Below are 15,708 nucleotides of genomic sequence, written 5' to 3'. Positions count from 1 at the left end.
CTAGAAATAAATAAAACATTAAAAAAAAAAAAAGAAATTAAAATATTTTTAATAAATAAATAAATAAATAAAACCAGAATCATTTATCTTACATTTTTATACCAAAAGGTATCTTCTTTCCAAATTCAAAGAAATGTGAACAAATTTTGTTTGTTTTTTTTAATTTTTTTTTTTAAGGTTTTTATTTCTAGGAGAGAGAGAGAGAGACAGCGTGAGCAGGGGAGGGTCAGAGAGAGAGGAAGTCACAGACTGAAACAGGCTCCAGGCTCTGAGCTGGCAGTCAGCACAGAGCCCGACGCGGGGCCCGAACCCATGAACCGCGAGATCATGACCTAAGCGAAAGTCGGACACTTAACCGACTAAGCCACCCAGGCGCCCCAGAAATGTGAACAAATTTTGAAAATAATTCTCTAGTTATATAGAAGCCCTTTTTTTTTTTAAGTGAATTTCTTTTTTAGGCTATCTGAGTGGCTCAGTTGGTTGAGCATCTGACTCTTGATTTTGGCTTTTTAAGTTTATTTATTTTCAGAAAGAGAGAACGCATGTGTGACTGCACACACAAGTGGGGGAGGGGTAGAGATAGGGAGAGAGAATCTCAAGTAGGCTTCACACTCTCAGGCAGAGTCCAATGGAGGGCTCTATCTCACAACCACGAGATCATGCATGACCTGAGCCGACATCAAGAGGAGGACACTTAACCAGCAGAGCCAACCAGGTGTCCCTAGTATCCCTATTTCTTATAGCTCGGTGAGAGTTGAGGCAATATCTGTTATCCTCTTTTGGATATTAATATTTTAGAATCAATTTTTTAAATGAGTACAAGGAATCATATCCTTGAACAGAAAGCTTAACAACTGTGGGAGATACCCATGGATATATAAATGTTGAAGATTTATAATAGTTTGTAGAAGGTCATAGTTTTAGGTTGTTGGGAGAATTTTTAACATTTGAACTTTAAATGGAAAAAATCCAGTAACTCTAATGAATTATCAGTCGCATCCCACCAGGGAACAAGACCAAGCTCAGAAAATCCACTTTTTTCTTTGCTACAGTTTATTCATATGTCGGATTCTGCCACAAATAATGATAGATGCAATCCCACTATACAGAAATCTAAATAGAATAAAATTTAAAGAGGAAATTACTCAGCTTATTACCAGAAATAAACAAAAATCTTAGCTACAGAAGTAGAGCTGGAAATATACAGCATTTGAGTATAGAGGACCATAACCTATAATGAAAAAAATTAAATCTTTTCTAAAGTTTTTTTTTTAATGTTTATTTTTGAGAGAGAGAGACAGAGCTTGATAGGGGAGGGACAGAGAGAGAGAGGGAGTCACAGACTTCATTAGCAGGCCGTGCTGACAGCTCAGAGCCTGACCCAGGGCTCAAACCACAAACTGTGAGATCATGACCTGAGCCGAAGTCGGATGTTTAACCTACCGAGGCACCCAGGTACCCCTAAATCTTTTCTTAAGCATACTTAAATTTAAAATATTAATAGATTTTATTGGTTTCTACCATTAATGATACTTAAATAGAATTATTACCAGATTTAAATATCACTGATAATATATCTTTCTACCTTTTTTGTGTGTTTGTAAAACACTAACAGGTGTACCTATCTTTTTCAGACTATAAAAACATTTGTTTTTATCAGAATTAGGCCATTTAGTTTTGACACCTCAGGTTTATTCTGGGGAAAAATGAAGAAAGAAATTTCCTTTTTCCAAGCGTGTGTTCTTCATTTTACAGAATTTGTAATTTCCTAAAAACTTGACTGTCGAATCATTTCCTACAAAACAAATAACTCATTTCCAGGATAAGTTCTGTTTCATATCTTCTGGTGCTTTATTTTGTTTAGGTGGCAAGCTAAAGGAAAAGAAGAGGGAAAAATAGAGGTCTATCAGCTCACTACCTTTGTCCTCTGTTCAAAGCATGTGATAGTGCAGTGGACACCTGATCTAGATGGTGTGCATTTTTGAGCAGTTCATTAAGCTAAACATTCGATTCATGTGGTTTTCTGTATCTGTACGTTATTCTATAATAAAAATATTTTATATAAATATGTATAATAATATATATTCTATAACTATTATATAATTTATAAATATATTTTTATTTCATGTCTTTAATGTAAACATAACAATCTATATAAAATAAATTATATCATTTTAAAATTGAAATATAAATTTTTAAATATACATAAAATACATTTTATATATACCTGGATGTTAATAGTAAATTTATATGTTATGATAATTTTATATAATTTAAAATGTAAATATTATATAACATATATAAGTATTATATAAGTATGTGTAAATAAGTGAAAATTGACAAAAACTTTTCAATGGTCATAATCTATAGGCTAATAGAAAAATTTGTCCTCTCTTTCTGAAGCTGCACCCCAAGTCCCAAAATAACATACAAGATTACTTTGAGCATGGGATGCCTGGATGGCTCAGAGGGTTAAGTGTTCAACTTTGATTTTGGCTCAGGTCAGACTCTCATGGTTCACGTGCTTACAGCACAGAGCCTGCTTGGGATTCTCTCCCTCTCCCTCTCTGCCACTCCTCTCTCTCTCTACCCCCCTCCCTCAAATAAATAAATAACCTTTTTTAAAAAATATAAAAAAACAAGATTACCTTGAGCAGGTTGGACTATAAATATCAACAGTATATTGCTATGTTTTTGAGTGGCAGTGAATGTGTATATGTGTATACTGTTTTGGTTCTTACTCCCCTCCCCTCCACCACCAGTTAATTCTATATCTCCTTACTCCTTCCAGAATGGGCTTCTATCTGCACTGCCTTATTTTGGCTGTTGGTTATGTATGATCCTATCTGGTCAAGCTGCTGACAATCTAAGGGCAAAATGGAATTTTTCAACTATCTGTGTCCGAAGAGTGTTTAGCCTTATAGGTAAGTGAAGTGAATCAGTGTTTGTTTTGATTTACAGTCATTTACTGTATTTATAGTGCAAAGCAAGATAAAAATGATGTTAGTCATTTATTTTGTTCACATATTAAAACACAATGTTTTAATGCATGTAGTGCATTTCTATACAAGATGGTTGGATCTGGGACACTTGGGTGACTCAGTTGAGCATCTGACTCTTTTTTTTTTTCTTAAATAGTTTATTGTCAAGTTGGTTTACATATAGCACCCAGTGCTCATCCCAACATGTGCCCTCCTCCATGCCCCTCACCCCCCTTCCCCTTTCCCCCACCCCATCAGCCCTCAGTTTGTTCTCAGCATTCAAGAGTCTCTCATGTTTGCCTCCATCCCTCTCCCCCACTATTTTTCCCCTTCTTCTCGCCCACAATCCTCCGTTAAGTTCCTCCTAATCCCCACTTATATGTGCACACATATGATATCTGTTCTTCTCTGCCGGACTTATTTCGCTCAGCATAACACCCTCAAGGTCCATCCATGTTACTACAAATGGCCAGATTTCATTCTTTCTCATTGCCATGTAGTATTCCATTGTACAGATAAACCACATCTTCTTGATCCATTCATCCGTTGATGGACACTTAGGCTCTTTCCATGATTTGGCTATTGTTGAGAGTGCTGCTATGAACATTGGGGTACATGTGCTCCTATGCATCAGCACCCCTTTGTCCCTTGGGTAAATTCCTAGCAGTGCTATTTCTGGGCCACAGGAGAGTTCTATTGTTAATTTTTTGAGGAATCTCCACACTTGTTTTCCAGAGGGGCTTCACCAGTTTACATTCTCACCAACAGTGTAGGAGGGTGCCCGTTTCTCCATATCCTCGCCAGCATCTATAGTCTCCTGATTTGTTCATTTTAGCCACTCTGACTGGTGTGAGGTGGTATCTCAGGGTGGTTTTGATTTGCATTTCCCTGATGAGGAGGGATGCTGAGCATTGTTTCATGTGTCTGCTGGCCATCTGGATGTCCTCTTTGGAGAAGTGTCTGTCCATGTCTTCTGCTCATTTCTTCACTGGATGTTTGTTTTTGGGTGTGGAGTTTGGTGAGTTCCTTATAGATTTTGGATACTAGCCCTTTATCTGATATGTCATTTGCAACTATCTTTTCCCATTTTGTCAGCTGCCTATTAGTTTTATGGATTGTTTCCTTTGCCGTGCAGAAGCTTTTTATCTTGATGAGGTCCCAATAGTTCATTTTTGCTCTTGATTCCCTTGCTTTTGGGGATGTGTCAAGTAAGAAATTGCTGTGGTTGAAATTGCTCAAGGAGGTTGTTTCCTGCTTTCTCCTCTAGGGTTTTGATGGTTTCCTGTCTCACGTTCAGGTCCTTTATCCATTTTGAGTTTATTTTTGTGTATGGTGTGATAAAATGATCTAGTTTCATTCTTCTGCATATTGCTGTCCGATTCTCCCAACACCATCTGTTAAAGAGGCTTTGTTTTTTCCATTGGATACTCTTTCCTGCTTTGTCAAAGATTAGTTGCCCATACATTTGTGGGTCCAATTCTGAGTTTTCTATTCTATTCCATTGGCCTGTGTGTCTGTTTTTGTGCCAGTACCATACTGTCTTGATGATGACAACTTTGTAGTAGAGGCTAAAGTCTGGGATTGTGATTCCTCCCGTTTTGGTTTTCTTCTTCAATATTACTTTCGCTATTCGGGGCCTTTTGTGGTTCCATACAAATTTTAAGATAGTTCTAGTTTTGAGAAGATGCTGATGCAATTTTGACTGGGATTGCATTGAATGTGTAGATTGCTTTGGGCAGTAATGACGTTTTAACTATATTTATTCTTCCGATCCATGAGCATGGAATGTTTTCCCATTTCTTTTTGTCATCTTCAATTTCCTTCATAAGTTTTCTATGGTTTTCATCGTACAGATCTCCTATATCTTTGGTTAGGTTTATTCCTAGGTATTTTATGGTTTTTTGTCCAACTGTGAATGGGATCAGTTTCTTGATTGCTCTTTCTGTTGCTTCATTATTGTGTATAAAAATGCAACTGATTTCTGTACATTGATTTTTGTATCCTACAACTTTCCTAAATTCATGGGTCAGTTCTAGTAGGCTTCTGTTGGAGTCTGTCGGGTTTTCTATGTAGAGTATCATGTCATCTGCAAAAAGTGAAAGTTTGACTTCTTCTCTGCCAATTCTGCTGCCCTTTATTTCCTTTTGTTGTCTGATGGCTGATGCTAGGACTTCCAGCACTATGTTAAACAACAGTGGTGAGAGTGGACATCCCTGTCATGTTCCTGATCTCACGGGGAAAGCTCTCAGTTTTCCCTGTTGAGGATGATGTTAGCTGAGGGCTTCTCATAGATGGCTTTTATGATGTTTAAGTAAGTTCCTTCTATCCCCACATTCTCGAGGGTCTTTATTAAGAAGGGATGCTGTATTTTGTCAAATGCTTTTTCTGCATCTATTGGCAGGATCATATGGTTTTTATCCTTTCTTTTGTTAATGTGATGTATCACATTGATTGGTTTGTGAATATTGAAACCAGCCCTGTAACCCAGGAATGAATCCCACTTGATCATGGTAGATAATTCTTTTTATGTGCTGTTGCATTTGATTTGCAAGTATCTTGTTGAGGATTTTTGCATCTGTATTCGTCAAGGATATTGGCCTGTAGTTCTCTTTTTTTTTCTGGGTCTCTGTCTGGCTTGGGAATCAAAGTGAAGAGCATCTGACTCTTGATTTCAGCTCAGATAGTGATCCCAGGATTGTGTGATTGAGCCTTATGTCAGGCTCCATGTACAAGCATACTGCTTGAGATTCTCTCTGTCTCGATCTCTCTCTGCCCCTTTCCCCTGCTCTCACACTCTGCCTGTCTGTCTCTAAATTAAAAATAAATAAATAAATAAATAAATATTCTTTTTGAACTATGTATTTTGAGGATTTATTTTTATAATATCCTATTATCTCCACCCTAGTCTTAACTATAAAAATGGCTTGCTTTGCTGAATATCATCTTAAGAATTTTATAAATCATTTTGTTTTCATCTCTAAGTTTGCAATGAAAATAATATTTTTAAGCCTCTATCCCATTTCTAAGTGAATACGTTTTAATTGTATTCAATTGTATGTTTCAATCCAAAAACATATACTGACGTTATATTAAATGAGGAGCTATATATCGAAGAACTTAAAGCTACCTTAAATAATAGTGTGTTTCAGACTGCTTTCATAAAGGTAAATTTGAAACTATCTATGATAACTATTTCATTTTTTTTAAGATCTTGAGTAAATAGAGACCCTGAAAGTTGCTGATGGCTATACTTCAGAAATTACATTATAACAAGACCCTATTCAGAATAATTCTACAAATACCTTCTGAGCAGCAACTGCTGGAAGGTGCTGTCCTGTTCCATTGCTTGCTTGTTTCAATTCTCAAGAAATTCTTCCACACCTGCAAGTGAAATAGATCCCTTTAGATTCTACCCAACTTTCTCTTTTTTGGCTTCCTGTTCCCCTGCTCTGTCCAATATGGTAGCCAGTATCCACATATGGCTATTTACATTTAATTGAAATTTAAAAATAAGTTTCTCAGCTGCAGTATATACAAATACATTTCCATCATCACAGATGGTCATTGGATAGCACTGCTGTAGAACAGAAAAAATGGCAACCCATTCATTAAGTCCCTTCCTGTTATATTTTATGCTTAATTGCCTGTAATAAAATGTATATTTTTCTATCAATTGCTAAAACCTAGGTGGAGTGTATTTCTAACTGTATTCAACAGAGTTTATTTAGTTTATCTTCTTTGGTTATATGAATCTTTAAATATCTTTCTGTATCAACTATTGCTTCTCTCAAGAACTATATTTTTCAGTCATTCTCTTCTTGCTCTTTATAGAACTTTAGCTGAGTCTAGGTCACATGTAGATTTAATAATATTCCATAATGATATTTTCTTTTTACTTTTACATTAGTTGCATTATGTCTGTGTGTTTTCCAGTAGTTTTTTTTTTTTTTCATGAAAACTATGTAATTTAAATTGTATTCTAGGCAGCACAGTGTTTCTACAGCAGGTGGCAGTAATATCAAACCTCCGATTTGCACTATATTATGATAGCACAAGCAAATATTAATACCGGAGCTTCCTTTTCTGTTAACTTTTTAACTCCAGGAATGATTGGACCTGCAGTGTTCCTGGTAGCCGCCGGATTTATAGGCTGTGATTATTCTTTGGCCGTTGCATTCTTAACTATATCAACAACACTGGGAGGCTTTTGCTCTTCTGGATTTAGCATCAACCATCTGGATATTGCGCCTTCGTGAGTACTAATATAAAGATTGGCTGTGATTGAATTTAAATTCATTTGTTTATGAATTTATACATTTATGTATACAAATTTATACATTTATGTTATGCAGTAAAATATATAGCACAACATATACCACTTTAACCTTTTTTTTTTAATTTTTTTTTAAATATTTTTATTTATTTCTAGGAGAGAGAGAGAGACAGCGTGAGCAGGGGAGGGTCAGAGAGAGAGGGAGTCACAGACTGAAACAGGCTCCAGGCTCTGAGCTGGCAGTCATCACAGAGCCCGACGCGGGGCTCGAACCCACGAACCGTGAGATCATGACCTAAGCGAAAGTCGGACGCTTAACTGACTAAGCCACCCAGGTGCCCCTAACCATTTTTAAGTGTACAATTCTGTGGCATTAAATACATTTACGTTGTTGTGCACCCATCACTAGCATCCATCTCTAGAACTTTTTCATCTTTCCAAGCTGAAACTGTACCCATTAAACATAGGCTCCCCATTCCCAGCCTCCCCACAGTCTCTGGCAACCTCCATTCTCCTTTCTTTCTCTATAAATTTGACTACTCTAGGAATGACTTTAAATTTTTAAACAAGATTTCAGTTTACATGATAATTAACACATGAAATTGTTTTTAAATTTAAACTTCTACCTGTCATCACCTCTGTACATAGTTTCCCATAAAAACATTACAATATAACTTGTATCTGTCCACCCAGCTAGAATAGGAACTCTGAAGGCAGACACTGTCTTAACCATCCTCAAAGCTCACTGTGGTCATTGGCACATACTAGCCATTTAGTTGGATGGATGAATGCCTAAGACCAGACCAAATTATTTGCCTAATTATCTTACTCATGTGCAAATATATTTGTCTAGCTCATAAAACACTCTCACAAATATTACCTCATTTTATCCTTAAAGCATTCCTATAGAATAGGTATTCTTAACCTGTTTTATGACTAAGGAGACTCAGATTCAGAGAAGTTAAGTGATTTGTCTTGTACTACACAGCTAATAAATGATACAACCAAAATATGAACCTAAAATTCTTACCCCTGTAAGCCCAGAATTCTTTTTACAGTTCCCTCTCTGGAAATATTCTTTGGGCCACATACTTCTAGGATTCTTTCTTGCCAGCTGTCAAGAGGAGGAGGCTGTGTAAATATTTTAACACAGATTTGGTACACTTAACATTTAATGGATATGAATTTATGTTTGGAGGAAAAATAGATGGTCCCCTACCATCTTTCCGCAACCTAAATTCTTCACACCTAGACTGCCACAGAATTTTCTGACTCCTGTCAATCCTCAGTCTCCCATCCCTTCAATAAGTACCTAAAGTAAGTCCAAGGAGGTTCCACTGGATCAGCATATAAGTGTGCCCAGCTCCCTGATGAGTCCTGTGTGCCACTTGGCAGTGCCTTCTACTAAGGCTCATTCTTGGCCCCCGTGTCAGGGCCATTTGTCCTCCATCCCTCTGCATCCTTCCCAGTTCACACCCCAGTTCTTCAGTAGGCTTTTCTAGACCGTTAGTGCCTACTTTTTTTTTTCCCTCTTCTTCTTCTCAGTACATTCATTTATAATTTTATGCTAGATGCATTTATATTAACTATCTTACCTTGATTTGTAATTGTTTCTAAATTTAACTCTTCTTTCTTATTTCCCCGATTTGGAGGTAAACTCCCTCAGACTGAGACATACTATATATCCATATCACAACTTCTACACAAGGAGAGGCACACCCAGTCCACTCTTGTTGAGTGGTTGACTTACATGACCATACCAAGAACTTAGGAGCTTCAGTGCTACATATCCCCCAACAATGGGGAACCAAGGAAGAAAACCAGTAACATTTAGGCATTGAACCAAGAAACCATTTGATATAAAAGGTAACCTAGGCAAAAGCTCTGGGACTATAAGCTCTGATAGCACAGGGTCCACATCTCTTATTTACACCAGCCACACCATGACTATGGTCATGGTCAGTGCTCAATCATGAAGAATGAAATGGAAGGTGCATGAATGGAAGAATGAAAATAGCCTTTCACATTTGGTATCCTGTTAAAACTCTTTCTAAAAAGCTATTTGGGTATTGATCTTATTGCATGCCAGCACTTTCCTTTATTAGTATATAATAAGATCAATGTTTATATTCTCTACTAAATTTAAATACAGAATTCTCAGCCAACATGCAAAACCCTACATGTTATGGTCCCGATTTATCTTTATAATCTTATTCCTCCCTCACCTGCATCACTGTCTTTGTATTCATTGCCTCAGGCGAACTAAACTACTCTTTATTCTCAAAAAATATTCACACACACACACACACACGTGCACGTGCGTGCGTGTTCTTTTCCACCTTTGGTCCTTTGCTCATGCTAGCCTAAATACCTGGAATGCCCACAGTCGATGTGGATTTGTCTCATGTCTTGTGATTACTTACATTCAGGTAATGTATCCCTGACCAGATTCACTGGCCTATGACCTCAGGGAATCACATCCAGAGACCCCTAGTAACATTAATTTTGATCACCCAGTCCAGGGTGTTGTAATTTCTCTAATAACAACTTTTTTACCCTTTCAACTAATAAAGCATCTCTGGAAAGATGCTTTGAGATCATATAAACTCCCTGCTCCTCACCAAACTCCCCTCACCACCATCAACTTAGACTTGATCCATGCCAAACTATTTTTACTATAGTCACTTCAAAATGGTGGTAGTTCACCCTATCTTTCCCTCCGCACTTATCAGTTGTGATTCTGTTGTAAGGAAGATCTTCCCTCCTGCTCCACTTGCTTATCTAGCATCAGTGTGGACTCAGAGATTCCTAATTTATTTAATGAGATACAATCCATTATTGTCTTTATCTATTTTTACACCCACACTCTCTCAGATTTAGCCAACAAGTTTCCTTTCAATCTGGCTCCTATAGCCTACAGACGTTCCCTCCTCCCCCTTGCACCACCCCCCCCCAACTTCCTTTGACCACTTCTTTGCTGATGAAACAACCAGATATTTTGAATTCACATGTGTCTTCCCTGTCTTGAAGTACCTTAGAATTAGCCATTTCTCCAAGGAACACTGGTTTCTTTTAGTGAAGAATGGTATTTAGACACCAAGGCCTGGCAAGGGATCGTATGCTTCCATTACTAAGTTACCTTCCTCTCCTAAGCAGACCTACTTAGAAATCACTTGGAGCATTGACTACTGTCAAAGGTTTACTTACAAATAAAAACAAAAGACTGCAATTTTATCAAATTATTTCTTTTACAACTTTTGTATGCTGAATATCACCTACTAGTCTTTGTTCTAAGCCTTTTTTCACTTTCTTACCTTTGGGATGTTGAAAAGTAGTCCTTCAATCCTTCATAGAATTATAAAGACTTTTCTGTATTATTATATAGACTTGTAAATCTTTCTAGGGTGAATTGTAGGGACACCTTTTCCCACACATTAGCAAAAGATGACAGCGTGTTTTTTTTTTTTTTTTACAAATAGTTTATTGTCAAATTAGTTTCCACATAACACTCAGTGCTCATCCCCACAAGTGCCCTCTTCCATGCGCATCCCTCCTCCCCCCCACATCCATCAGTCCTCAGTTTTTGTCAGCATTCAAGAGTCTCTCATGGTTTGCCAAAAGATGACAGCTTTAAATGTATATTACTTTTATTATGATGTTATTATTTACCAATTCTAGTAAATGAAAGTTATTTAGTATCTCTTAATTTCTATAATCATAACTGTTAAGTAGAAAAACTGATGGGTTAAATAGCTTAGTTCACATATCAACTACATGTGTATATATTTAAATAGCTCTAAAAAGTTATCTGCAGTGGCACCCGGCTGGCTCAGTTAGTGCTTGCAACTCTTGATCTCAAGGTCATGAGTTCAAGCCCCATGTTGGACTTTTTTTTTTTTTCTTTTTCTTTTCTTTTTTTTTTTTAATAAAAAAATAGGAGCACCTACCTGGCTCAGTCAGTAGAGTGGATAACTCTTGATCTTGGAGTTTTGAGTTCAGGTACTACAATGGGCATAGAGCTTAAATTAAAAAAAAAAAAAAAAGTAAAAGTAAAAAATTAAATAAAAATTAAAAGTATCTGCATAGGGGCACCTGGGTGGCTCAGTCAGGTAAGCCTCCATCCCATTCTTGGGTTTTGTCTCAGCTTATGATCTCATGGTTCATGAGTTCAAGCCCTGCATCAGACTCTGTGCTGGCAGTGTAGAGCCTGCTTAAGATTCTCCCTCTCTCTCCTTCTCTCTCCTTCTCACCCCTGCTTGTGCTCACACACTCTCTCTCAAAATAAATAACTTAAAAAAAAGAGTATCTGCAAAATAGTGAATTCCATAGGGTACTATATAGTATTTGCTGAGATTAGGAATGAAAGGGAATAGTACATCTAAATGAGATTTTACTCAATAAGATAGTTTGTCTTCTCAACTTCTCTACTTTATATCCAAAACAATTTAAATAGATACACTTTAATATTCAGCCATACTTTATGGGTATTATGTTATATATTCATTTTTTATATATGCATTTGCTTTCACGTAATCCTTTCATGGAATTAAGTACACTAACAACAGATGACTGCATATTACTTTATCTCACTAATTTATACCCTATTAATCGAATTACATATCTTGGATAGGACCTTCCAAGGTTCAGAATTCCAACAAAAGTTAAACTGTATAAACCTACAGAGCTTATCATTTTTCTGTGTAGCTATGAATCTGGCAGTTGCTTATTTAACAATGACAACTTCTTGCCTTAAACAGTAATATTTTTGTTAATAATTAGAAATTTGTAAGAACACTGATTGGTTATATATTGACTAAATAGCCACCATTTTCTAGAGAAGGTGGGACCTTCTTGAGTTATCTTCATAGCTTTTCATATAATTAAAATCAATTTGAACTTTCAGAACCAGAAATAGGTGTGTTAATTATTAAACTCATTAATTACAGTCTTCGCAGTGTTTAAATTCTGAAGTTCAAACATCTTCTGTATAGATTCGTATGATTTTTATTTTTAAACTAGAAGTTTACGTTCAACCCTATTAAATATAAAACCTGTTGTGTTTTTAATATGAATATAGTACTAAATTACATTTTTTTTAAATGTTTTATTTATTTCTAGGAGAGAGAGAGAGAGAGAGAGACAGCGTGAGCAGGGGAGGGTCAGAGAGAGAGGGAGTCACAGACTGAAACAGGCTCCAGGCTCTGAGCTGGCAGTCAGCACAGAGCCCGACGCGGGGCTCGAACCCACGAACCGCGAGATCATGACCTAAGCGAAAGTCGGACGCTTAACCGACTAAGCCACCCAGGCGCCCCTAAATTACATTTTTAAAAATATAAGGATCTGATAATTAGAATAATAAAAATATTATGCTGTATATGAGAAATCTATTGTGATTTAAAAAAAAAACTGAATATATCTCTTATCCTGTCTAGCAATGTAATCATGTTTTCACATCCCACAATTGATAATGCATGAAAGTTTTATTATAGTGCCTGTCACATAGACTATGCTCAGTAAACATTTGCTGAAGGAATAAATCTCTGGCTTTAATGACAAGACTAAATGTCTAATGTTGAAAGTATTTACACTATATCAGAATCTTTTGTCAAAAAACAACTAAGAGGCTCCTGGGTGGCTCAGTCAATTAAGCATCCGACTCTTGGTTTCAGCTTAGGTCACGAACTCACAAGTCATGAGATTGAGCCCTGCATTGGTCTCTGCTCTGACAGCGAGGAGCCTGCTTGGGATTCTCTCTCTACTTCTCTCTCTCCCTATCTATCTCTCCGTCCCTCCCTGCTCACAGTCTCCTTCTCTCAAAATAAATAAATAAACATTTTTAAAAAGCAATTAAAATAGAAAGGAAAATAAATAAAATAGAAGGAAGAATTTTGTGGACCTTATAAGCTAGGAAATGCTTATTGAGTATAGTTATTGATAAGTTAAGAAGTAAAAGAGCTTAACATAATGGTGAAAGAGGGATGCCTGGGTGGCTCAGTTGGTTAAGCATCTGACTTTGGCTAGGTCATGATCTCATGGCTTGTGAGTTCAAGCCCTGCATCAGGATCTGTGCTGACATCTTGGATCCTGCTTCTGGTTCTCTGTCTCCCTCTCTTCCTGCCCCTCCCCTGCTCATGCTCTGCCACCCCCAAGAATAAATAAACATTAAAAAAAATTTTTAAAGACATTTTTAACACAACGATGAAAGACAGGAAGAATTTGAAAAGCAAATTAACTTCAATAAGACTTCATTAAATTTAATGCAGAACTGAAATAAAAACCTCTTGAAGTTGACAGAGTAAAGGCATGAGAAGCCATGTCTGTGGGAGAGAAGATAGGAAGAAGCCTAAACAAATTGCTGTACAAAGGCCCTGAGGCATGTATTTGAGATTTACAAAGTAGGAACAAAGGCTGATTACCTAAAAAAGGATTCAAGGAAATAGCAAATAATTAAATGACTGAAATATGCTCCTTTATTCTGCTGATTAAAAGACAAATCTGGAAAGGATTTCACTTGAAGTGAGTTAAACAAAATGACATTGTTCATTGATCAGTTATGTAGTTTATAGAATCATAAAAAGTGAAAACCAGGGTGGATTTAGAGTGACCTCAACCCTTATTAGTCAAAGTGTGGTCCATGGACCAGGAGCATCAGTATTAAGTGGGAAAAACACAGAATCTCAGGCATCACTGAATCTGACTTGCTGAACTGGAATCTTTATGTTAAGATATTCGGATGATTCTTTTGCACCTCAAGTGTGAGGCCCTGGCCTAGTCAAGTCCGCTCACTCATACAACATGTCTACAGGGCCTACTATACATTGAACACAGCCTACATGATGCTAGTAGAAAATAACACCCAGCTCCTGCTTGCGAGATTAGTCTAGTTCAGGAAATAAGCAGTAAAAAAAATTAAACAATTGTAATATATTATGATAATTCATTCTTTTGACAAGTACTTATCAAATGCCTGCCAAGTACCAGTCATAACAGACACAGCTCTGTGAAGATTTTAGCCTAGAGTGGTTGAAACAAAAGACTCACAAATAAAAAACTTTTTGAAGAAAAAATGAGAGAATATAATAGAATTAGTAACGTGGATCAAGGAGTAAGGGAAGGTCTGTCTGAGGAAATGGTATTTAAACTAAAGTCTGAGCAATGAATAAGAAGTTAACCAGGCAAAAAAGGAGTAGTATTTCTGACAGAATTTACAAAAGTAGAAAAAGAAATTGGTGTGTGTCTTAGTCTGGTTGGGCTGCCATAACAAAGTACCATAGACTGGGTGGCTTAAACAACAGACGTTTATTTTCTCACAGTTCAAAGTCCAAGATGAGGATGCCAGCATGGTTAGTTTCTTGTGAGAACTCTCCTTCTGGTTTGCAGATGGGCTGCTTTTTGCTGTGTGCTCACATGGCCTTTCCTCAGTGTGTCTGTGCATGTGTGCAGACAGAGAAAGAGCTCCAGTGTCTCTCGCTCTTCATATAAGGGTGCCAGACCTATCAGGTTAAGGCCCCACCCTTCTGACCTCATTTGACCTTTATCATCTGAAAGCCCTATCTCCAAATACAGGGTTAGGGCTTCAGCATATGAATGTGGGACACACATTCAATCCATAACTGTATATTCCAGTTAACTGAGAGAAGGTCATTTGTGACAGAGATGCAGAGAAGAAAGCCAGTGGAGAGTAAGCAGGAGCCTATAGTAAGCATTATATATTGTATTGCGAACAAATAAGAAATGACACCCTCTGCTCTGTTTTTTAAGATCACTCTTGTATGGACAAGAGTACAAGTAGAAGAAACCAACTAGGAAGCTATTGCAGCAACCTAGATAAGAAGTGATAGGGTATAATAGGAGATATAAAGAAGTAGATGGAGGGGCGCCTGGGTAGCTCAGTTGGTTGAGCGTCTGACAGGTCATGATCTCACAGTCATGAGATGCAGTCCCATGTTGGACCACACACTGGACATGGAGCCTGCTTAAGATACTTTCTCTCTCCCTGGGCCCCTATCTCTCTCTCTCTCTCCAGCTCACACACTCTCCATTAAAAAAAGAAGAAGAAGTAGATGGATTTGGGATGATTCATAAATACAATATGTGGGACTTGACAATAGATGAGACCTGAAGAGTGAGGAAGATATCAAATATTTTGTATTGGCAACTGAGTGATGGATGTGCCACTTACTGGACTTGGGATGCCTGAAGGAAGAGCAGTCTTGGGAGAAGATAAAAATTTCAGACAATGTTCAGTTTTCATATTTGTGAAAACATTTAGAAAATAATAGTTATAGGCAGTGTGATATATGGATCTGGAACTCAGAAAAGCAGTCTGATTTTATGAAGTACTTAAAGACAAGGGTTGTCTTGAGGGAGAGGGTAGAATGACAAGTGATCTCAAGAGTGGATTGTGGCAAACACTTAGATGAAAGAGGAGAAATAACCAAAAAAGGAAACTAA

General features: G+C 37.1%; 1 protein-coding gene across 2 annotated transcripts in view; it reads left to right on the top strand.

Annotated features, from left to right (window-relative positions):
• SLC17A5 (solute carrier family 17 member 5) overlaps positions 1–15,708 on the top strand; it is a 53,738-nt gene that overhangs the window by 22,726 nt on the left and 15,304 nt on the right. For both annotated transcript variants that reach the window (XM_039248938.1, XM_039248937.1), the window contains exons 8-9: positions 2,792–2,924; positions 7,086–7,233. In XM_039248938.1, the coding sequence (XP_039104869.1) occupies positions 2,792–2,924; positions 7,086–7,233 (281 nt within the window). The remainder of the gene's footprint in view (positions 1–2,791; positions 2,925–7,085; positions 7,234–15,708) is intronic.

This window comes from Hyaena hyaena, unplaced genomic scaffold, assembly GCF_003009895.1.
Source record: "Hyaena hyaena isolate Hyena2069 unplaced genomic scaffold, ASM300989v1 scaffold_322, whole genome shotgun sequence".
NCBI classification, from domain to species: domain Eukaryota; kingdom Metazoa; phylum Chordata; class Mammalia; order Carnivora; family Hyaenidae; genus Hyaena; species Hyaena hyaena.
Note: the sequence above shows the minus strand (reverse complement) of the source record. Positions and strands in the feature narration are given on the sequence as shown.